This window comes from Sminthopsis crassicaudata, chromosome 1 (assembly GCF_048593235.1).
Source record: "Sminthopsis crassicaudata isolate SCR6 chromosome 1, ASM4859323v1, whole genome shotgun sequence".
Classification (NCBI taxonomy): domain Eukaryota; kingdom Metazoa; phylum Chordata; class Mammalia; order Dasyuromorphia; family Dasyuridae; genus Sminthopsis; species Sminthopsis crassicaudata.
Genome location: NC_133617.1, coordinates 33773955 through 33798126, shown reverse-complemented (window position 1 = coordinate 33798126; position 24172 = coordinate 33773955). Strand labels below are relative to the sequence as shown.

General features: G+C 46.9%; 1 protein-coding gene across 14 annotated transcripts in view; it reads left to right on the top strand.

The window, feature by feature from the left end:
- Positions 1–24172, top strand: part of PITPNM2 (phosphatidylinositol transfer protein membrane associated 2) — a 266887-nt gene that overhangs the window by 196678 nt on the left and 46037 nt on the right. For all 14 annotated transcript variants that reach the window (XM_074298846.1, XM_074298806.1, XM_074298857.1 and 11 more), the window contains 5 exons: positions 2309–2523; positions 3718–3839; positions 8428–8661; positions 13930–14241; positions 16399–16494. In XM_074298846.1, the coding sequence (XP_074154947.1) occupies positions 2309–2523; positions 3718–3839; positions 8428–8661; positions 13930–14241; positions 16399–16494 (979 nt within the window). The remainder of the gene's footprint in view (positions 1–2308; positions 2524–3717; positions 3840–8427; positions 8662–13929; positions 14242–16398; positions 16495–24172) is intronic.

The following is a 24172-nucleotide window of genomic DNA, read 5'->3' as shown; positions in this document are numbered from 1 at the left end:
TCCTTGAAGTTGTGCCCTTATTGTGACCCAAGAGCCTGCATTAAGCTGCTTGTAGAACTTGTGGTCCATTTAAGACCCCCAGATCTTCTGCAGTATAGTAAGAGATGATCTCTCTAATTAGATGTAAGACATTCTGTAATATCAAAACTTCTTGGGGTAGGAATGCTGGGCCATGTCCTTCATAAGCTCCCTGGAGGACATTAAAGGATTCTCTCTGGACAGGCACTAAATTGGAAATCCCAAAGACTCGGGTTTGAAATGCACTTCCAATGCCTCCCCTTATCCTCCCTGAACCTCTCTTCCCAACCTGTAAAATGGGGTTATCATATCAACCTTACAGGATTATTGTACCTGAGGCCCTCATGTGATCATGTTTGTGGTAAACACTTTGTAGGCTTTAAGGGGCTGTGTAAGCTGTTAGTATCCTAATCTAGTCTTTCTAATCTACCAAGTAGCAAACTTTTTGTAAAGCACCTACTATGTGCCAGTGGGGCAGCCAGGTGACCTGTAGTGCATAGAGCTGTAAGGTCTAGAATCAGAAAGACCTGAGTTCAAATTTGCTCAGACACTTAGCTGGGTGAGCCTGAGCAAGTCACTTCACCCTGTTTGCCTCAGTTTCTCCATCTGCAAGATGAGCAGGAGAAGGAAATGGCAAACCACTCCCTTGTTTTTGCCAAGAAGACCCCAAATGGGGTCACAAAGGGTTGGAGGGGAGTGATGTGACTGAATAACATGTCCCAGAGAGAATTCACTGAGATTCAGAGAGAAGTGTTCCTGAGACAAGGGACAAGCTGCTTGTCCCTCATGTCTGGGACACAAACCTGGAAAGTAGATACTGTTGTCATTCTCATTTTGCAGATGAGGAAATTGAGGCAAGCCAGGTGAAATGACTATGCACTCTTGCACAAATGCATGCTTTTTTTGTAAGCGAAGGACTAATTACTTAATTAATTTTTGGATGCGGCAATTGGGGCTAATTGACTTGCCCAGGGTCACACAGTATTTGAGGTCACATTTGAACTCAGTTCCTGCTTGACTCCAGAGCCAAATAGATGCTTTTTAGAGTAGAATGAGTCTCACCAGCCCTGAGCTGGCTGCAGCATTCTTGCTTTTTTGAGTGCTCCTAGCCCTGCGACCGGGCGTCTTGTCCCTTCCTGTGTCCCTGTCCCCCCAAAGCTCCCCTGCCCTTCATTTTGATTGCTGGAAATAGATGACCAAGCTCCAGAACTTCGAAGGTGACAGTACTTTTTAGCCTCCTAGCAGCCCTGCTTAGTAGATGGCGTCCATCCCTTACTCCGCTTTTTCCCCCAAACAAAGGATTTTGGGAATGGCTGGTCCCTCCCCTCCCCCCGTGTCCATGACCTCCCAGCTGGTGCTCCTGTGGCCAGGTCCTTCAGGTGTGACAAAGACACCCGTCCCAGGCTCATCCCAGTCACGCAGCAGTTTGTGGCATAAATATTGTGACTCAGCATCGTCCCTGGGTCCACCAGCGCAGATCAGTATCACCCACCTCTGGAGGTGGCAGGCTTTGGACCCTGGCCAGGGGAAGGGGGCACTCTGTCCCCAGGCAGGATGGATGGCAGGCGTCCACTGGGGCAGGATGATTCAGCAGAAAAAAATAGCTGCTCATATTTGTGTCCCCACACTCAGCCAGTACTTGGCACGGGATAAGCAATTAATCAGAGCTTATTGACTTTCCTGGACTCTGGGACCTTCCAGTTATGCTTTTCTGTGGTGGTTGGGGCAGTCAGGAGGACTTGTCCAGGGTCACACAGCTAGTGAGGCTGGATTGGAATTCAGGTCTTCTGATTCCAGGGCTGTGCTCCCTCCACCCCGGCTGCCCCCACTTAAACCCTGGCTGATTCGGTTCATTTCTTCAGACCTCAGTTTCCTCCTCTTAAAATAAGGGGCTGGATGGGAGGGTCCCTTCTAGTTTGAGGGTCCTGAAATGAATCCCTCGATTCCCCCAAGGCCTCAGTTACCCCGTGGCTTAATTAGGACTTGGTCCCTGCAGCCTCGAAGGCCCTTTCCAGCTCTGAAGCCTGTGGCCTTGTGGGTTTACACTGAAGTGCTCCCCGCTTCCCCCCAGCCTGCTCTGCGCCGACCTGGGCAGCGTTTTGATGAACGCACCACTTGAGAGCCCCACTCGACTTCCCGGTGTGAGCAGCGCCTGGGAGCAGAGGCTCCACTCTGCCGGGAAGCAGGGGCCACTTACAGGCCTCTTGAGGTCTGCCAAGTGCTTCCTGGTCCCCAGGAGCCCCTCAGCGCCAGGAGTCACGTGTCGACACTTACCTGTGTATCTCTGCAGAAAAAGAGCCGGGAGGAGACATGTGGTGAAGGCAGCGGCGTGGAGATCCTGGAGAACCGGCCATACACCGACGGGCCTGGCGGCGCTGGCCAGTACACGCACAAGGTGTACCACATTGGTATGCACATCCCCAGCTGGTTCCGCTCGATCCTGCCCAAGGCGGCCCTGCGGGTGGAGGAGGAATCCTGGAATGCTTACCCCTACACCAGGACAAGGTGCGTGCGCTTAAGGCGAGAGGGCCCCCCCCCAGCCCCTGATTGGCTGGCCAGTGACTGCTGCCATGGGGCAGAGAAGGCTGGTCAGTCAGTCAGCATTTGTACTCCAGGCATCATGGGCTCGTGGAGTGTGGGAAAGAGAGTCCTGCACAGAGGCAGGGGAGTGATTAAGTTGGATCCTTGGATGGCCCAGAGCAGAATCCCTCATTGGATTTTAGATCCTGAGGGACAGCTAGGTGGCACAGTGGATAGAGCATCAGCCCTGAAGTCGGGAAGACCCAAGTTCAAATCTGGTCTCAGACACTTAACACTTCCTAGCTGTGTGACCCTGGGCAAGTCACTTAACCCCAGCCTCAGGGAAAAAGAAAAAAGGATTTTGTGTTTAAATCACTGGCGCCATTGTCTCCCCAGAGCGATTTACCTCTTTCCAGCGAGCTTTCTTTACTGACCTGGGACTGAGCATTATTAAGAAATCCCAAGGACTGGACTATCGGGCTTCCAGGTCCATGAACAGCCAGCTTTCCACCATGGAGAGGGGGTGCTTGCGCCAAGTGCTTTATAATGCTAGCTCTTTACTCTTGTTATTTAAAAAATTTGTTATTAACAGGTTCTTGGGTCCCCTTGCATCCCTCTCTCTGTGATCCAGAGATCTTGCTCATGGGCACTGCCATGTGGCATCAGGAGCCCCTCCCCTCTGTCCCCCTCCAACATCTCACACCTTGCCTGCCACTCATTTGTAGCTAGTCAGCAGGACCCTCAGAAAAGGCAAGGCTGTGGTCCAGAGGAACTTCTCCTTTCCACCTGCTCTGCGTGGCCCTCCCCTCCGCTGCGCCATCATTCCTGCTCACCTCGCAGTTAGAAGAGGAGAGCTAAGGGAGAGAGGGGTCCATCACTGAGTTATTATTTTATTTGTTGAGACAATTAGATTAAGTGACTTGCCCAGCTAGTAAGTGCCGAGTGTCCAAGGCTGGATCTGAACTCAGGTCCTCCCGACTCCAGGGCTACTGGCCCCCTGCCCTTTCATTCCTGAGTTCTGTGTGCCTGGGAGGTAACGCAGACCCAGAGCCTGCGCTCCAGCAGCCCCTCCTCCCCAGTACTCTGGCCCGGCCTCTCCCAGGCTCTCCTCCAGAGAGCCGGAGCCGCCCCTGCTGGTTTCCCGACTCACCCCGGCTGCCATTTTGTCTTCCCCCACAGGTACACGTGCCCTTTTGTGGAGAAGTTCTCCATCGACATTGAAACTTTTTATAAACCCGACGCAGGAGACAGTGCCAACGTGTTCAACCTCTCTCCTATGGAAAAGAGACAGACCACACTGGGTAACTACTTCCTGCCCGGTCCTGGGCACCGTCCCCTGCCTCCCTACCCACCCCACACAAGGAACCGGTGAGATCTGGGGAGGAAGGAGGCTCCAGAGGGCTCTCTCCAAAGAAATACTTCTCTGCAAAAGGGTTTTTAAAATGGGCTTTTAGCCTATGTAGTGATAATAGTAGTGGTAGTAGTAGTTGCAGTAGTAGTAGTAGTAGTAGTAGTAGTAGTAGTAGTAGTAGTTGTAGTAGTACTAGTAACAGTAGTAGAACTACTACTAGTAGTAATAGTAATAATAGTAGTACTAGTAGTAGTAGTGGTGGTAGTAGTAATTGAAGAAGTAGTAGTAGTAGTAGTAGTAGTAGTGGCAGTAGTAATAGTACTAGTAGTAGTAATGGTAATAATATTAGTAATAGTAGTAGTAATAGTTAAAGTAGTAGTACGAGTAGTAGTAGTATAGTAATAGTAGTAATAGTAGTGGTGGTAGTAGAAGTACTAATAGTGGTAGTAGTAGTAGTAATAGTAGTAGTAGTAGTAGTAGTAAAAGTAGTAGTAGTGGTGGTGGTAATACTAGTAGTGATGGTAATAGTAGAAGAGAAATAATAATAATAGCAGTAGTAATAGTCGTTGTAGTAGTAGTAGCAATAATAGTAGTAGTAATACAACTACTACTACAAGTAATGGTGATGATGATGGAATTCAGAAAAAAAGTATATATATTCTCTCACTTTGTCTTGCTTAGAGAAAGCCTTGGTTATGGCCTACATCCCAGAAACCTTTCATCCAGGAACAGCTTTCTTCTTTAAGGCTAAGCAGGTGCCCTTTCCCACCTTCTCCCCAGAGAGGCAGCCTGGGATGAAGGAGGGAAAGGCCCCAGCTTGGGGAGACCTAGGCTCAGATCTCGGCTTTGCCTCTGTGTGCTCTCGCACAAACCTCTCGATCTCTAAAGTCGAGGAGCAGGATCAATTCTCTGACTCTGTGTTACCTCATTGATCTCTGTAGCTTTCTCCCTTGCTCTGGGCCCAGTCTGTTGCCCTACGGAAGCAGGGTCTGTGACCAGAGCTCTGGCCACCCAGGCTCCAACATGAAGTGAGAAAGAACTGTCCCCAGTCTTGCCTGGGGTGTTTACCATCTCTCCCCTTCTCAATAACACTGTAAACTGCTCTTTGATTATTCCTGCCCCTGCTCTTGAATCTCTGAACAGATTACCTGTTCTGGTGGGCTGGGCCTGTGGCCCTCAGGGATCCAACCCAGTCCCACCCAGAACATGTGGCCGTCTCTCTGGCCCGTTAAAGGGGTCTTTTCCTAATTCGCTATTAAGCTTCTGCTATGAGCCAGGCCCTGTGGAAAGCCAAGTTGGAGGAAAACTAACAAGTGTGGTAACCGCCTCTACCAATATAAATTGTCATAATAATAGCCTTTTTTTCTTTTATTATTCTTGATTTTTTGGGTCTCCGTTTTCTTTTGTACCATGACTAATATGGAAATGTTCTGCATGGCTGCACGTGTATGAGCTGTGTCAAATTGCTTTCCTTCTCAAGAAGAGGAGAGATGAGGGAGGGAACAAATTTGGAACTCTGAATTTTTTTGAAAGACTGTCAGAAAATTTTGTTTACATGTAATTGAGCAAAAAATTAAACAAAAGTAAAACACAAAAATATATTTAAATATAAATACATAAAATTTATTTTAAAATGAGCTAACATTTGCATAGCATGCTTACTATGTGTGATAAGCACTTCATAATTGTTATCTCATTTGATCCTCACAACAACCTTGAGAGAAAGGGGCTATTATTTGTTCCCATTTCACAGAGGAGGAAACAGGTGAAGTGACTTGCCCAGGATCATATAGCTAGTAAGTGTGTATGGCAGGGTTTGCACTCTGGTCTAACCCACTCCAGGCCTGTGATGCTCTGTCAGCTGCCCCAAGAGGAAGCAGCCAGACCCTTTCAGGAGTTTACATTCTACTGGAGAGGGGTCCAACACAAGATACGATTAGATACACACAAACCAATACAGAGTAATTTAAAGATGGTAAAAAGGCCCCTGAGGGAATAAGGGAGGATTTGAATTGAGGTCTCCCCCAGCTGCTAGTCTGTACCGTCTGTCATTATACTGGTCACTGCTGCAAGGTCCCTGGCCTGTATTGTGAAGGGAATTCAAAAGCTCTAGTTTTTGTAGAGCTTTAAGGATGGCAAATGGACATCACCATCTCCCTGGGTCGTAAATGCTATTAATAGCCGCATTTCATAGATGAGGAAACTGAGGCTCAAGGAGTTTAGTGACGTTCCCAGATTGGAATTTGATCTGCGTCTCCCTGATCTTTTGAGTCAGGCTTTTGTCCACTTTGTTCAGCCTGGAGCAAGTGCTTTCCAGACACAAGGACACTGGACAAAGGCTCAGAGGTGGGAGATGAGGAACATCTTGAAGACCATTTCTCTTCAATATGTGTGTTCTTCCTCCACATCCCCCGAGTTCTGAGTCCTACAGGAGGAAACCCTATAATGGAAAGAGCACTGACTAGACTAGCAGTCTGAGGTCCTGGATTTGAGGTCTGTTAGAAGTGTGTGAGTTTGGGCAGGTAGCATCTGGGCCCTGGCTTCTCCTCTTTAAACATCAGGCTGGGGTCGCTTCTGTCAGGACTGAGGGCCGCCTGGCAGAGACACAATGCCCAGCCCTTTTGTCGGCTGTGGGAACGGCAGGATGGGCCTGTCTCCTCCCCCCGGGAAGGGACGGCTCCATGGAGTCTCCAGTGACGACTGGCCAACATGCCTCGGATTCTTTTTGTGACATTTGCTTCTCTCAGCTGGGCTTCCAAGCTGGGCTTTGCTGTCCAGTGCCCTTTGCCCACCCGGTCCTAGGGCCCTTTGTTCTATGCAGAGAGACTCCCCATCTATCTCTCTGCAGGCTGAGGGACAAGGGGCGGGCAGGCGGGTGTCCCAAGGGCCCAAAGACATGTGAGCCACGCGGGGAGGTATTGGGAAAGGAGCCACAGGGAACCCTCCCAGGAAGGGCTGGGACGGATCCCTTGGGCACAAGCCCTTCCACGTTGTGGAAGCCTACTGAAGTCTATGGTTTAGGAGCATAGGGCCAAAGACCAAGGACAGAGGGACTGTGGAGTTGGAGAAGTGGGAAGGGGCAGGACTCTAAAGCAGTTACATGGGTAGCAGGAGGGGAACCTCCTGAATAGGAGAGAGAATGACAGCTGGCCTTCCTGATTCGGGAGTGAGAGGCTTGGCCCGGACGGCTTCTGACGGCCCCTTCAGCTCCAGATTTGTTGGGTCTGGCGCAGCGCCTGGCACCTCTCCTTGCAGTGCAGTGTGTGCTGGCCACCTCTCCTGAGAGGACACTGCTTTCTGGGCAAGACTCAGAGACCTGGGGTTCGGGAACCTAACATTCCTGGACCTCAGTTTTCTCATCTGCAAATTGGGAAGAGTGGATCAGGTGATCTCCCAGGTCCATCCTAGCTCTGAATCACATGAGAAAGAGGTAGAGAAATAGTGCAGGCATTTGTGTATTATGTAATAGTCCCTGCCTTCAGTGAGTTCACACTCTGGGGCAAAATGACGTGTATGATAAGCAGATAAAAAGTAAATACGAGATATTGCCTTTGCTCTGAAAGACCATACTGTATGAATGAAAGGAAAGGAGGGAGGGAGGAAATAAGGAAGGAAGTAGAGAATGAGGAAGGGAAGGAGGGAAGGAAGCAGGGAGGCAAGGAGGAAAGGAGAGAGAGAAGAAAGGAAGGAAGGTATGATTTATTAAGATGTTTTGATGTGCCAGTGTTGTGCACTTTACAAATATTAATCTCACTTAATTCTTACAACAATCCTGAAAAGTAGGAGCTAATATTATCCCCTGTTTTTGTTGTTATTCAGTCGTGCCCAATTCTTCATGAACCCTTTGGGGTTTTTTGTAGTATAGATAATGGAATAATCTGCCATTTCCTTTTCTAGCTCATTTTACAGCTGAGGAAACTGAGGGAAACAGAGTGAAGTGACTTGCCCAGGGTCACACATCTAGTCAGTTTTGAATATCGTCTTCCTGACTCCAGACCTAGCACTCCATCCATTGAGCCACCTAGCTGCCCAGTTTTTAAGACCCCCATTTTGTAGATGAGAAAACAGAGGCAGAGAGGCTCGGTGACTTGTTTATGGTCACATAGCTGTCAGAAGCCAGGTTTGATCTGGTCTTTGGGCTCTAGCTGCCTCTAGTTGAGAAAACTAACCAAGACATCCCATGATCTAGTCAGGAAACGAAATGTCTCCCCTCTCTTCCTTTTCCTATCCCAAATTCATGTTGGCCACCTAAAAAGTCATGCAGAACTTGGATTGGAGGGAGTGGGTTTGGGTGAGAGTGAGAGAAGGCAGAGTTAAGATCATGGCTTGGGCACTGGATTGTAGTCAGTAGCACCTTGCCGCAGACATTTACTAGCTGTGCTACCCTGGCAAAGTTTAACTTGTTTGCCTCAGTTTCTTTATCTGTAAAGTGAAGGGAGTCAGCCATCAGGTCCCCAGTGTCCCCTTCAAGCTCTGGATCTAGGATCTTGTGTTGTGACCTTTTGTCCTAAAAAGTGACTCTTGTGTCCTTCCCTCAGATCCTATCGATATCGTCAAAGACCCCATCCCTCCCAATGAATACAAGTTGGAGGAGGACCCCCGGCTCTTTCGATCAGTCAAGACGAAGAGAGGTCCACTGTCCGAGGACTGGATTGAGGAGTGCCTCCGTCAGTCCAGTCACTTGCCCATCATGTGTGCGTATAAGTTGTGCAAGGTGGAGTTTCGCTACTGGGGCATGCAGTCCAAGATCGAGAGGTTCATTCACGATGTTGGTGAGTGCTACTAGACCGCCCTTTGTGGGGGGCACATGGAAGGGGTAGGAGGGCAGCAGACCTTGTCTAACCCTGGAGCACCGTATACTTGATTCATCCCCGAGGGCACAATGGAGACTAGTGGGCAGCTGTTACAAAGGGCCGAGATAGATGTCCTTCCAAAGTGAGCGATGGCTTCTGACCCCGGAGCTGTCCCATAGTGGACTGGGCCGCCTCCCTGTAGGTCATGAGTTCCACATCTGCAGATAATCAGGTGAGGCTGGATTTACCAGTTTCTCAAAGTAGGGTCAAATCCTCCATCCACAGCATAATAGGTACGTGATCACGTCTACAGAACATTTGGCCAACTTTGAAATGTGGCATGAATAATTATTAGCTATTAGTATTATCAATTAAGATTTACAGACAGATTTCCACAGCACAATTCTGTGATAGGGATGATTTCCCTTGATCATTGATTTCAATCATGATCCCATTTGGGGATTTACAGGCCTTGAGTATGTTTGAGTAACAAATTCTCAAAATCTAATTAAGGATTTTATATATAAAATTACACTGATAATTATAAAGAAAGTGAAATTATTTTCTAACAGATGAGGAAACTGGCTTGGATTATTTCTCTTACTAGACTAATCTCCTTGAGGACAGGAACCATATTTTATTTATCTTTGTGCCTCCCAGAGGCTAGCAGAATGAACAGACTATACAGTGTTTTTTTTTCTTCAATTAAAACAACTCATCGTTTATTTATTTATTTTCATTTTGAGTTCCAAATTCTCTCCTTCCCACCCACTCCCATACCCCCTAGCATGTGATATCAGTTAGGCAAGTGAAATCATTCAAAATCTATTCCATATTAGTCATGTTTTGTTTGCTTTTTTAAAAGCAGATAAAGTGAGAACATTATCTTTGCACTTAGAGCTCCTCAGTTCTCTCTGGAAGTGTAGAACCTTTTTTCATTACAAGTCCTTTGGAATTGCCTTGGATCATTGTATTGATCAGAGTAGCCAAGTCTTTGACAGTTGGTCATCATTACATCCTTGCTGTACTGCGCAGAATGACTTCCCACTTCCTTGTCTTAGTTGATGTCTAGCCATGTTTTTCTGACCCTATTTTCCTGGGCATTTCTTAGAGCACAACAGTATTCCATCACAGTCACTAGCAACAACTTCTTCAGCCGTTCCTGAATTGACGACATCCCCTCCATTTCCAATCCTTTGCCACCCCAGAGAGCTGCTAGAAGTATTTTTTGGTGCACATAGGTCCTTTTCCCTTTTCTTACCTCTTTAGCATATAAACTCGATGGCAGTATTACCAGTTTTACAGTTTACAGTAATCCTGGTATTGCAGTTTAATAGTCTTTTGGGGCTAGTTCCAAATCGCTCTCCAGAGTGGAGAGTTCACAGAGTACACAACAGTGCACTAGGTACCTGTATTCCCACATCCCTGCCAGCATTTGTCACTTTGGTGGTGGTATCCTAGGAGAGACATGGGCGCTGCTGTCCCGGTCTGAGCTCTGTCTTTACTAGGAAGGCCCCTGCCCCTCTGCAGCCACAAACGCTAGCATGCCTCTCTGCCTTGGAACTGCAGCCCAGAATTACTATGGGCAATGGAGTTGTCAGTCAGTGCCAGCTGTACCCAGTAATCTGGCAGTTGTCTGACCCCCTTGCCATCTCTAGGCTGGGAGCTCCCGAAGCTGCTGCCACTGCCACTGTGGCGGCTGCCTCCGAGGCTGACCTCTGGAACTGGCACTGGAGCTGGCACTGCATGTGCTGCATCCTGGACAAGTCCCCATTCTGGTGACATCTCCTGCCAACATCCTCATTTTCTTAGGCTAGCAGGACGTCTCGCCCCGGCCTTTTGTGACTCTACTGCTTCAGAGTTTGATTTGAGGTGTTATTTAAACCCGTTTAGAGGGGAACATTGAGAGAATTCAGCTAGATCGCTGCCATCTTGACTCTGCCCACCACATACATTTGTGATGAATGAATGGTGCAGGAAAGCTTGGACTGATGCCCTTTGAGGTCACTTCTTGCTCTACAACCCTTTGACCTCGTATTTGTTTTTGGTTTTGATTTTTTCATATTTGTTAGTAATGAAAAGTTACTCTTGGAGTCAAAAAAATCTAATTTGTAAGTATAAGATTTGAAGGAGAAAGGCAGAGAACTAAGGGCATCAGAATGCAGATTGAAGCATATTTTCTTCTCTTTTTTTTTTTTTTTTTTGGAACCCAGCTAATGCAGATATTTGTTTTGCATGATTATACACATTTGTAATGAGTTTTCTTTTTTATTACATTCTCAATGAGTAGAGGAAGGAGAAGGGGAGTGTTTGGAAGGGGAGAAGTATAAATCAAATTGAATCTAAAGAGATGAAGGAGTTACTGGGGGCAATTCATCTGAAGAAGAGCTGGGGGTTTCAGACCACCGGCTCTACTGAGCCTGAGTCAGCAGTGAGAGGTAGCAGCCAGAATAGCTCACGTAATTCTCCACCGCATTATGAGTGATAGGACAAGCTAGAGTGTTCTGTTCAGTTAAAAGGGCTACATGTTAGGAAGGACTTGAATAAATCGGAGTATTCCAGAGGAGCTCAGCCAGTGCGGTGAAGGGCCTTGAGATGCCGGGAGGGTTGTCTGAAGGAACCGGGGGTGTTTGACCTAAACCAGAGGTGAATATTATAGGAATTGTTTGGTTTTGTTCTCTGGGCCCCAAGGGCAAGACCAGGAGCAAGTCAAAGCAGTGACAAGGATAAATCTCAACGAAAGCTGTCCCGAAATAGATGCATCCATGGAAGTGGAGATCAAGGAAGGCAAAGGACCAACTCTCAAGCCATAAGCCTGTCAGTCAGTCAGTTGACAAGCAATCATTGAGTGCCCACTCTGTGCCAGGCATCGGAGCAGAGCAGCCTGGGGATGGGGTGCACTTGTGGAGAAAACGAGGCATGAGTGGTTCCTCCTATGTTCAGATAGAACGGTGACTAGAGATATGTATCATTCAGTCTTCAACTTAAGACAGCTAGAAGTGGACTGAGTCTTAAAGGTCATGGCGTCCATCCCCCAGCCTCCAGGCAAGAATACTCTGCAGGAGTGAAGAGTGATAAATTTGGATGCTCAGGACCCGAGTTCCCTCCCCAGTCCTTCCACACCCTGTCTTTTGTGACCTGGGGCAAGTCTGAGCCTCCATTTGGACTAGAAACTCTCTGAGGTGGTCCCTTCCTGCTCTAGAAATGACATCATATGAACTAAAGGAGGATTGCAGATGATCCCCACAGCGGTACCTTGATAGCGCTGCCTCTTATTAGCAAAGGAAAGTCAAGTCCCTTTCCCCTTTCTCAGCTTCTGTTTGTTCATTGGAAATCAATAATGAGCTGCCAGCATTTACATGAGGATTATGTAGTACAGAATCATTTTTGATCCTCAAAAACCCCTCAGCCCCTTGCTTCCCCTTTGTCACTTAGTCTGTGGTCAATAATCAATAAAAAATTATTAATTTTTGTGCTAGGTACGCAAAGAAAATCCCTGCCCTCGGGGAGCTTACAGTCTAAGGTACCCAAGCAAGGGCAAAGGGATGAAAATCAAAGAAATCCAGAATGAGTGCGGCCAGAAATGGCTGTCGGTCTTTCCTGCAAAGATCTCGTGCTGTCCAGCCTCCCTCCTCCTTGTTCTTGGCCCTGGCGCTGTTCTATCTTTGGTGAATGTGGAGGATGCTGGATGTAGAAAGATGCTTAGTGAAGACTGTCAGCTCCTCGAGGGCAGGAATTGTCTTCCTGGCTCACAACAGGCAGCTCAGAATTCCTTTTTGAACCATATCAGATTAACCCCCTTCTGCTTCTGGACCTAGAGCCAAGTGCAGAGGACAGGCACGAATGGCAGAGTAAATTTTGGCCATGAGGACAAACATCCTGAGGTTTAGAGTCATTCAACAAAGGCACGGGCCACCATTTGTGAGATGGGGAGCATTGCCGGGAAGCTTCTGGCAGAGACTGCCTAACCACCAGTGGGTGATCTTTAGTTCAGACTGGCACTTGGTGACCCTCAAGGGCATGGGGTTGGACCAAGGACTAGATGGTCACTTCCAGCTTTAAGATGTGGTGATTCTGTCTCCCGTATTCAGCTGGTTCTTAATTGCTGGCAAAGGAGCTTTTCTTCTTTGAGGGTTTCACCTATGGGAGCATTTGTCTGCAGACAGTACATCTCCCCGTCCTCGGTAGTAAGGTTCTTTGCACAGGCTCACAGACCTCCGCTGTGTGGTCTCATCCGCTCTTTTGGGGAGTCGGGCTCCAGACCTTCATTTACAAGCCTGGGATGTTAGGTGCTGGGTGGCAGGGCAAGGCCGGTGGGCCCGCCTCTCTCTTGTCTGAGCATGCTGCTGATGGAACATAAAGGATGTTTTGGGGAAACTTTTACTCAAGCCTTGCTATCTAGCCATGTGACCGTGGGCAAGGATGCTTAGAGTTTTTAATACAGATTGGAAGTTATTTTTCATGGGACTGATAGTAATATTATTTGAAGTCTTTAAATATGTGTATATATACATATATATGTATATATATGTATGTGTGTATATATGTATATAAATATACATATATATTTAAATTATTATATATAATAAATATAAACATACACACACAAATATATATAAAATCCTGAACCTTAGCATCAAGAAAAAGAAGATTCTGTATGAAACCTTGAATTTGTTTAATTGCTTGCTTTAAAAATAATAATACTAATTCTTTCTGTTGCTTTCTCGTTATCTATGCTGAAAACTTTACATATTACTGAAGGGACAAAACATAATTAGCACAGGCTTTCCATGAGTTTTTTTAAATGAATGAAAATGCATTTATTAAGCAATTGCTGAATACCAAGCCCTGGTGTTACAGATACAAAAGCAAACTCCTCACCTTTATTGATGCCCTTTGCTTTTACCACACAGTCAGTAAGCACTCACTAAGCACCTACTGTGTGGCGGGTGCCCTTCCCTCACTCTACCCCGACCCTGTGAGCTAGAGATGAAGATGTATGCATTCTATTGTGAGAAGGGACAGAAATGGCGCCCAGAATCCCTGCCTCTGGCCTGTTTCTTATGGTCTGCTGCTGCCTTACAATCCCTCCCTCCCTCCATTTCTGTCCCCACACCGAGCTGCCCGATTTCTGTTGGTCTGGGGATGCTGTGGCCATGGAGCTCAGAGCTGAGGAGAAGGGGAGGCTTGAGCTGCCGCCCCACAGACTCATCACTGACCCTGTCTCTCTTTGGTCCCTTGCCCCAGGTCTCCGGAAGGTGATGGTAAGGGCCCACCGGCAGGCCTGGTGCTGGCAGGATGAATGGTACGGGCTGACCATCGAGGACATCCGGGAGCTGGAGAAGGAGGCCCAGCTGATGCTATCCCGCAAGATGGCACAGTATATGGACAGTGACGGGCATGGGCCCCAGGAGCCCCCCAGTGAGGAGAAAGAAGAAGATAATGTTTTGAGGGAGGTGCCAGAGCCCCCCAGCACTAATGGGGAGGCCCTCAAGGGGAGAGGCCTAACGAAGCAGTGGTCCACATCTTCCAAGTCTTCCCGATCATCCAAACGAGGAGGTGAGAGACCTAGGTGCAGACCCTTCCCCACCACTCTGTGCATGCTGGGCAGCTGGGCCTCCGGCCAGCCTTTTCTATGCAACAAGCATGTTCCAGGGGGCAGCTAGATAGCCCAGTGAACAGAGCACCTGGAGCCAGGAGGACTGAATTCAAATCCTGCCTCAGACAGTTGACACTAGCTATGTGACTTAACTGAACACTAGCTATATGATTATGTAACTTTTAAGTCACTTAACCCCAATTGCCTCAGGAAAAAAAAAAAAAGATAACTAGTATTTATAAAATGCACTGGGGCTCTCACTCTTTACAGAGGGTCCTTTATGGGAGCCCTTTAGGCTTAAAAATCCCTCTTACCCCAATTTTCTCATTGTTTAATTCTGGAATCCCAGTTTAATTTACTTATGGTGGGTAGACCCAGTGAGTGACACCTTGGGTTGTGCTTTCCTGTTATTTCCAGGTGTGCAGGGAGCATCAGCCTTTGGGAGAAGCCCTCGGGTCCTCTTGGGCCACCCTGTGTCCCCATCCGGTTCAGATTCTAGCTTTTCCATTTACTCCCCGTGTCTCCTGGGTCGGGCCCTCTGGCACTTGGACCATCCAAGGTTCCCACCAGCTCCAAATTCCCTGACTTCGGGGCCCTCTCTTTGCTCATTACAGGCCTCCAAGTTCAGGGTGCCATGGGGTGTTATAACATCTCCAATTCTCCATAATTCCAGCTCCTCCCTGACCCTGCACACCATCTTCCCACTTGGATCAAGTCATTGCCAACAACATGTCTTTATTAAATGCCTACTGTATGCCAGGCACAATGCTAAGCTCTGGGGATAGAAAGAAAGATGGAAACCCTCCCTGCCCCCAAGGAGCTGGCAGTCTAATGGGGGACCAACAACCGCACAAAAAAAATCTGTTTGGGAAAAATTGGAGCTGATCACACGGGGAGGCACCAGCATTAAGAGGGATTGGGAAATGATCCAATCAAGATGACCCAGCCTGGAACTAAACAGCTGGCTCAGGGTGCCCTTGACCTTGGCATAATCTCCAGGGGGTGATGAGAAACACCTGTCCAGGGTATTGGACAATCTGCTGCTTTGAGCCTCCAGCTCTTGTCTCCCTCCCCAGGGAGCTCCCCAAGGTGCCTCTGCATAGGGTTCTGATCCTGCTCCCCCAAGAGCAGGGCAGAGGAGGGATGAGCAGAGACCATATTTTTTTTTTAAAATCATCATTATTAGCCCAAGCAGGTGGGTCAGAGTTCAGAGGGTGCCCTCCTCATGGGTCTTAGGGAACCACCACTTGGATGCTGTGACTACCTCCTACCTCCTTGGGGGGATGGACACCTACTAAGACCAGGATTCCCTTTCCCTCCCCATCTGTGGGGCAGCAGGCTAGGGGAGGGGATAGGCTAAGAAGTTGCCAGATTGGCTCCTTCCACATCATGCCCCCCTGCTAGGAGCCTCTTCTCTTAGCCCAAAGTTCATCGTTCTTGTCTCAGGACAGGCGTTCCGAGGCTCAAAACAGGAGAGCTTCATAGGTTGACCCTGGAGGAGGCACTTCCATGAATTGAGTCCTATTGGAAATGCTCTCTTGCAAATCCTTCTATTGAGTTTGTGAGTGGGGGACACAGCTGATTAATGCCAGTTGGGCAAGATAAGGATTGGGTGATTTCCTCAGCAGGCCGCCTAGTCAGTTAATCCACCAACAGTATTAAGCATTTACCACTGGTCATTTACTGGGCTAAGCCCTAGGGATACAAAGGAGGCCCGGAACAGTCCCTGCTGCCCTCAAGGAGCTGATGTTCTAGCAGAGACGATCTAAGGTACATGCACAGTAGACAGAAAGAGGAAGGCATGAGCACCAGCAGTGGGGAAGGGGGAGGAGGTGGGATTTTAGCTGAGACCTGAAGGCAGCCAGGAGGTTGAGACAAAGAGGGGGAGCGTTCCGGGTCACCTGATCCATCCCCTTGCCTCCATTCTCTAGCCTCCTGGTCACTCCCTGCCCTTTCCCAGCCTCTGCTGGCACTCTTGTTCACGGCACACTTAACCTCAGGCTCTCCGGCTGCAATTGTGCCATAGACCTCCCAAGGGGGAAGAGCTGCCCCCATGGCAGCACTCCCTGTGGGAGGTACCCTGTGACTCTGGGATAAGTCTGGGTTTTTTCTTCCAGGGAGTCCTTCTTGTCAAAGCATCTCAGAGTGGAGAATGCAGAGCATAGCCAGAGACTCGGACGACAGCTCAGATGAAGAGTTCTTCGATGCCCACGGTATGTACCCGCTGGGCATCCTGGGGGAGGACCAAGACATCATGGGACAGAGTGGAGGGGCTTCCTGTAGTTCTCAGAGACCCTTGGAGCATAAGCAGTGGGGGGATCTGGGCTCTGGCAGGTGCTGCCCTGATTCAAGGGCTGAGGGCAGATTTCATTCAGTTAGCAACCGTTAAGTACCTACTGTGTACCAGGCACTGTGCAAAGTGTTTGAGATATAAAGGTAAAAAATGAACTCATCTCTGCCTTTAAGGAGTTTAAATCATGTTGGGGAATATGTATATAAGTGGTGGATATAAAATATACGTGGTGGATACAAAAACATAAGTAGTAGATACAAAAATGTAAGTAGTGGATACAAAATAGAAGTGGAGAATACAAAAGTATAAGTGGCAGATACAGAAATACAAAATACAGCCAAAGTAAATTCAGCATAACCCAGGGGAAAGGCCAGTAGAAAGCGGCCCTTACGCTGAGCTTTGTGGGAAGATGTGGATTTAAGAAGCCCAGGTGTGGAGGACAGCCTCTGCAAAGGCGAGAGGTGGGATGTCTTGTGCGACAGACACCAAAAAAAAAAGCCAGGTTGGCTTAAAGGGCAGCTAGTTAGTGCAAGGGATAGAGCTCTGGGCTGGGGTCAGAAAGATAGTTGTAGCTGTGTGACCCTCCAAGCAGAGGAGGGTGGATTTTAAATCCCACCTGGGACCCTCCTCAGTCCCTCCAGCTGCGGGCGCCGCCACGAGCCCAGTACTGACACTCTGACGGATGTTTGCCAGCACCCCACACTATCAGAACCGGCTGAAGACTAGAAGTCACCGGGGGCCGCCCCCAGCCACCCAGTTCCCTGCCTCCGCCTGCTGGAAGTGCAGAGTGTCCCCACTAATGGCTTTATTAACCCCCCCAAACACCTGTGAGAGAAGTTAGCAGGTGACCTTTGGGAGCCAGCTTCAGTTCTAGGGCATCTCTTATTAGGGGATCGTGGTTGGGGTTTTTTTTACATGTAGCTCTCAATTATTCATAATCAGAGCTGGAAGGTGCTTTAAATACCTGTAAGGGAGACAGTCACAGGGGACTTCAGGCCATCTAGGACAGCCCATATGAAAGAATCATCTTCCCTCTTAACATAAGCCCCCCAGCAGGTGGTCATTCAGCCTTCTGGGTGAGGGGGACCTGCCCACCTCCCGAGACAGCCCACGGCCCTTTGGAAGAGCCTTTGCATCAAGCTTATTCTGCCCCTGCAGCCCCTGACTCTGGTCAGGGAAGGCAGCAGAATGAGCCCATTATTACATCTTCCATGGGTCGGCTTTTCTAATCCTGTACAGAGCTCTCCTTTCTCTTCTCACTTGCCCAATTTCTTTAATTGATTCTGTGGACCGTTCACTGGCCCACTCTGGCTCGATAGTTTCCTTTCTGGCCCCCCGGAACTGAGCACACTGCTCCAGATGGGTTCCGGCAAGGCCTGGCAGCTTAGTGGGTAGAATACAAGGTCATCTCTCATCTTCTCCTTGAGGGTCAAGCTTCATTATAACTTTGCAGCATTCAGTTTTCAATTGTTTTTACTCTTTTTTATTTACCTTGTGATCATCTTTTATCATTTCTACCTCAGTTCATTGTACTCTTCCAATGCTTCTCAGTAGTTATCATATTCATCATTTCCTATAGAATAGTCATTTATTTAGCCATAAGAGATCCCTCCTTTTCCCTTTCAGTCCTGTGTTTTCACAAAATCACAATCAATTAAGAATTTATTCCACAAAAATCAATCAAGTATTTATTAAACACCTACTATATGCTGAACATTATAACGGGCACTTGGGCATACAAGTCATAAAAATGATGCAATCTCTGTTATCCAGCAGCTTTCATTCAGTGCATTATTTCTAACTTTCAAGACGCAGCCAACCTCTTTACCTTCCTAGCTCAGCACCTCAATAATTTATTAGTCTAGTTTCATTGCCGGCCTAATGCAGGCCCCTTTTCTCCATTCCTTTGCCCCCAGTGCATTTATTCAGTAACATTTCATTTTTTCAAACACCTTTATTATTTATTTATAATGTTCCTTTTTAAAAAGATTTTTAATTCTTTCCTTCTTGCCCTTCATTCATGGAGAAGACAAGCAATGTGATATCAGTTATATATGTGAAATCACGCAGAAGTATATCTCCCTATCAGTGATATATGACAGTCATTTATTAAGCACCTGCTGTGTACAGAGAATTGGCCTGGGTGCTGGAGGAAGTCCACAGATAATCATTGTAATCATAGAACTTCTCATCTGATAAAGGATGGGGTAGGATGGGAGACAACTGCCTGCTAACCAGCTAAGACTCCGGTCAAGTGGGCTGTGGGCAGAAGGGAGCTAGAATAGTGAAGAGCCAGAAGCATTCCCTGATCAAAGATCCAGAGTGGAGCAAAGATCAAAGAAGGAAGCGGGGATGCTTGCCCTGAAGAATGGGACCCTTCAACAGTTGCCTTCAGTATTTCAGGGGCCATCAGTTGGAAGAGGGAGGGATCAGACTTGGACGCCCTCCTCCCCTCCCCACAAGGAATAATTTTTTGCAGGCAGCTTTGCAGGAAAACCCTCCTTGAATCAGGTTATGAGTAACCCACTCAGATAAGAATGGAACATTGGCAGCCATATATGGGATAGATTGGAATGGGAAGGGTTATGGCAAGGCTGAGGAGACATGTTGGGGATGGGGAGGGGCACCATTCTCTAGAGTGGATCAGAACTAATGATGGCTCATGCTCCCAGCCTTACTGGATCACTTTGTCCTTGTCCAAGAAAGTCTCTGGCCCTTAACCACCCAGTATCATTCTTTATTATTATTATTATTATAGCTTTTTATTGACAAAACATATGCATGGGTAATTTTTCAATATTGACCCTTGCAAAAACTTCTGTTTCAATTTTTCCCCTCCTCCTCACCCCCTCCCCTAGATGGCAGGCAGTCCCAAACATGTTAAATATGTTAAAGTATATGTTAAATGCAATATATGTATACATGTTTATACAGTTGCTTGCTATGCAAGAAGAATTGTATTTAGATAGAAGGTAAAAAGTAACCTGGGAAGAAAAACAAAAAGCAAGTAAACAATAAGAGTATAAATGCTATGTGGTGGTCCACACTCATTTCCCAGTGTTCTTTCGCTGGGTGTAGTTGGTTCTGTTCATTATCCAGTATTGTTCTTAGGTGGGGTCAAAGTAGAAGGAAACATCTCTGGTCAAAGATCCCGGACTAAAAGTGGCCCTGGGGGAGGAAGGCCGACAGAAATCAGTACTCTGGCACTGGCAGCCCCAGAATTGGCAGCTGCTCCTAAGAATGAACAAGGCAACTAACTCCTTTCCACCACACCCACAGTAGTAATGGGCCCGTCTGCATAGCCTTGAACCCGAGAGCCAAAGTTTATCCCCAGAAAAGGAAGGCAAGTGTATTTTCTCCTCCAAGACCCTGGGACTTTCCTGACCAACCTCATCCTGGCTCCACCTTAGGTTGGGTGGAGGGGGTTCAGCAGGGGTCATTCTGTCTTCTGAGCTGTCTAAACCTATCTGGACCTTTGGAGATGTGGCTTGATCGCTGGATCAAGAGCTGGAGGTTAGAATGTCAAATCTGGGAATGGCAATTAAATTCAATAAAGCATTCATCCCCAAGGGCTTAGAGAATACAGAGATAAAGTAACAGGCAGCCTCCAGGAACTTGCCTTCTAAAGCAGGGTAACCAGATGCACCTCTGGAAAGAAATTTGTGCTCGGCCCTCCTACGTGGCCACCACACAGCTCAGCCACCAGCAGACTGAGGTGAAGAGTGGGGAGTGTTCTACGCCTAAGGGATAACCTGGGCAAAGGCTCAGAGGTAGGAGATGGAGCGTCATATGCAGGAACCAGCCCATAGAACAGTTTGTTCTACTCTAGATAATATGGCTAATTGACCAATACATGTTAAATATGTTAAAGTGTATGTTAAATACAATATATGTATACATGTCCACGTTTCTACTGGAGTTTCTTTCAGAGTGTGGCTCAGCTCTTTAGGAAGGTGCTTTAGAAAGGTGACTTTCATAGCCAAGACCCAAGGCAAGGAGATCAATTAGGAGGCTATTGTACTAGGGGAAGGATGATAGGGGGGCCTGCACTTGTACAATTGGCAGAAAATGCATCTTGAGCATGAAATTCAGGTGCCCCGGAGAGCTCTTTGAGCTTAGTCCCCTGGTCTTGGAGGGGAATAGGAGGGCGTGCTTCATGTCTCAGGTTGGAGACACACACACTCACCCCACCCATACTGCTCCACCTGAGATTTTTCATTTCATGACTGTTGCTTTTTAAGCAAAGTGCCTTTAACCAAATACATTTAGGCAAAGTGGCTTGGACCCGTGAGGTCTGCTGGTACATACCACCAGGCCAGGGGACCAGAACTTAGCTCTCTTTATTTTACTACTCCCCTCTGAAGCAGAAGGGGAACAGATTAGGGGGAGATTTCTCCTATCTTGCCTCCACTTTCCCTCTCAGTTCACTGGCTTTTTCTCTGAGCACTACAGAGAAGTCATCCATCGAGGCTGGTGACTCAGGGACCCCGCTCTTTGAAAAGATCTGTTGGAAAGTCCCAGTGTTAGGAATTGGGCCTTCCACTTGGATGACTGCTAGGTGCAAGGTAGTAGCTCATAATTTCCATTGGCCTGGAAGCCATCACTAAATTTTACATGACTGTAATGATGTCACTGCATAATGGTGTGACTTTGCATTCTCGTAACCGCATCATTTACCTTGATGAGAACCTGGCTGTGTCCCTAAGCCCTCCCAGCCTCCACCCCAGCTCAGCCATCAAAGCGATTTCCCTATAAAGTGCAGCAGTGGAGATTGTTCTTGAACAACAAGCTGGCAGGGGTTGGAGTGCTGGGCCCGAGTTTCGAAGGCCCAATGATCATCAGGGGGATAATAAGAACACTTCCCTTTCCAGGGATCTTGTGAGGAGCAAAGGAGAGAATATTTATTTGTAAAGGACACTTTACAAAACCTTAAAGCGCTGTTGTTTGGTCATTTCAATCATGGCCAGCTCTCTGTGATCCCATTTGGGGGATTTTCTTGGCAAAGATAACTGAAGGAGTTTGCCATTTTCTTCTCCAGCTCATGTGACGTAGGAAGAAGCTGAGGTAAACAATGTTAAATGACTGGTCCAGAGTCACACAGCTAGTAAGTGTATGAGGTTGAATTTTTTTTTTGAGGCTGGGGTTAAGTGACTTGCCCAGGGTCACACAGCTAGGAAGTGTTAAGTGTCTGAGACCAGATTTGAACTCGGGTCCTCCTGAATTCAGGGCTGGTGCTCTATCCACTGCGCCACCTAGCTGCCTCCTGAGGTTGAATTTGAATTCAGATCTTCCAGACTCCAGACCCAGCACTCTATCTACTATGCCACCTGGTAACCCATTATGAATGCTATCTATTATTATTCAAGAATCTCTAGTAGTAGTATTTAAAGTCATTCACAATCTGATTCTGACCTATCTTTCCTGCCTTGTAATAATAATAGCTAGCATTGATATGACACTTTATGCATTTGTATTCTACAGATATTATCTTATTTGATCCTTTCAACAATCCTGGGAGGTAGGGGGTGTTATTATCCCATTATAAAATTGAGGAAATTGAAACTGAGAGAAGTTAAATGACTTACTTAGGCAGGGTCACACAGCTAAGAAGTATCTGAGGCCCTAGCAGTGCCATTGCTGTCTGTATCCCAAGGAAATCATAAAGGAGGGAAATGGACCCATATGTGCAAAAATGTAGCAACTCTTTTTGTGTAGTAATGAATTGGAAAAGGAGTGGATGCCATCAATTGGGGAAAGGCTGAACAAGTTGTGGTCATGAAGGTAATGGAATATTCTTGTTCTATAAAAAATGGTGAACAAGTTGATTTTAGAAAGGCCTGGAGAGAGTCACATGAACTGATGCTGAGCCAAACAAACAGAACCAGGAGTACATTGTATATAAGAATATCAATTATCAACTATGAAAGACTCGGCTCTTCTCAGTGGTTCAGTGATCCAAGGCAATCCCAATAGATTTTGGACAGAAAACACCATTTGCATCCAGAAAAATAACTAAGGAGCCTGAATATAAATCAACACATGTTATGCTCACTTCTTTTTTCTGTTGTTTTTTTTTTTTTTTTTTTTAATCTCTCCCATGGCTTTTCCCTTTTGCTCTGATTTTTTTTAAAGTATCTTACCCTGGACAAGTCACTTAACCCCCCCTTTTTAAACTTTTAACTTTTTTCACTTTTTTCCCGTGCCTCAGTAAAAAAGAAAAAGAAAGTATTGAGGTTAGATTTGAACTCAGGTCTTTCTGACTCCAGCACTTTACCACTGCACTACCTTAGCAAACCTGACAATCTAACAGACAGCCCTACCAGGAAGCTCTTGCTTTGGTTTTTACAAGGACTGTTTGTCATGCTCCTCATCAAACCAGAAGCTCCTTGAGGGCAAGGACTTTCTTTTACCTCTTTCTGTATCTGTTGTCCAGTCCCTTGTGCTTCGTAGACAATTACTACCTGAACAGAATTCTTTTCCTCTCTCTGCCAGGATCCCCAGCTTCTGTCAAAAATCACTCAGTGAACTCCACTTTGTATACTAAGCTAGTATCCTCCTGAATTACTTGACTTTATACACACACACACACACACACACACACACACACACACACACACGCACACGCACACGCACATGCTTATGAGGAAGTATCCTGAAAATCTCCCTTTGTAATATCTATAGAAATGTTAAGAAATAATATTTCTCTCCAAAGCATCTTGGGAAGATTAGGATGTGGGGTAGATCAACACCAAAGGGAGAGGGGCCTTTCATCAGGTGAATGGATAAAGAGCTGTATCTAACCAGAAAGTACTCTGCCTTCCCCACCCCTGTGATGCTTGGGGGATCCTTCGTGTAAGGACAATCCCTCCTTTTCTTTTCTTCTTTTCTTTGGTTATGCTTCAGTCCGGATTCCCATACCATCTGTTCTTCCTCCGGATATGGATAGTATTTTTCATCCTAAGCCCTTCAGAGTAGTCTTGGATCATTGTGTGGCTGAGAACAGCTAAGTCATTCATAGCTTACAGTAATGCTCTTACTCTGGTCACAGTACATTTCACTTTGTATCAGCTCATGGGAGTCCCTCTCGGTTTTTCTGAGAGCATCCTGCTCGCCATTTCTTACAGCACGAGTCACAATCCCAGGTTCCACTTTGTTCAGCCATTTTCCGGGTGATGTCATCCCCTCCATTTCCAATTTTTTGCCCCCAGAAAAGAGCCACTGTTAATATTTTTGTACATAGAAGTCCTTTTCTTTTTGTTTGCTTGTTTTTTTAAATCTCTTTGGGGATACAGACCTAGCACTTATATCCTTTTTCTACCTCTGGAAAGCATTAATCTAGGGTCAGCCCCACTTCTAGCCAAACTCAAGATGCCGCCTGTTCGGTGTGGACTCGGGATCTGTGGGAGGAACCCCAGAGATTCCTCTGAGACAGTCGTGGAGGAGGCAGATAGAGATGTAGTTGCTGATTGCTCAATTTGGGAATTTGGTTAACCCAAGTTCTATTTTTAAACCTTTTTACCTTGTTCACAATTGCTGTACATGTTCCCTGAAATCTCAAGGCAGTGAGTCATGTCAAGGGCACATGGGAGACTCTGCTG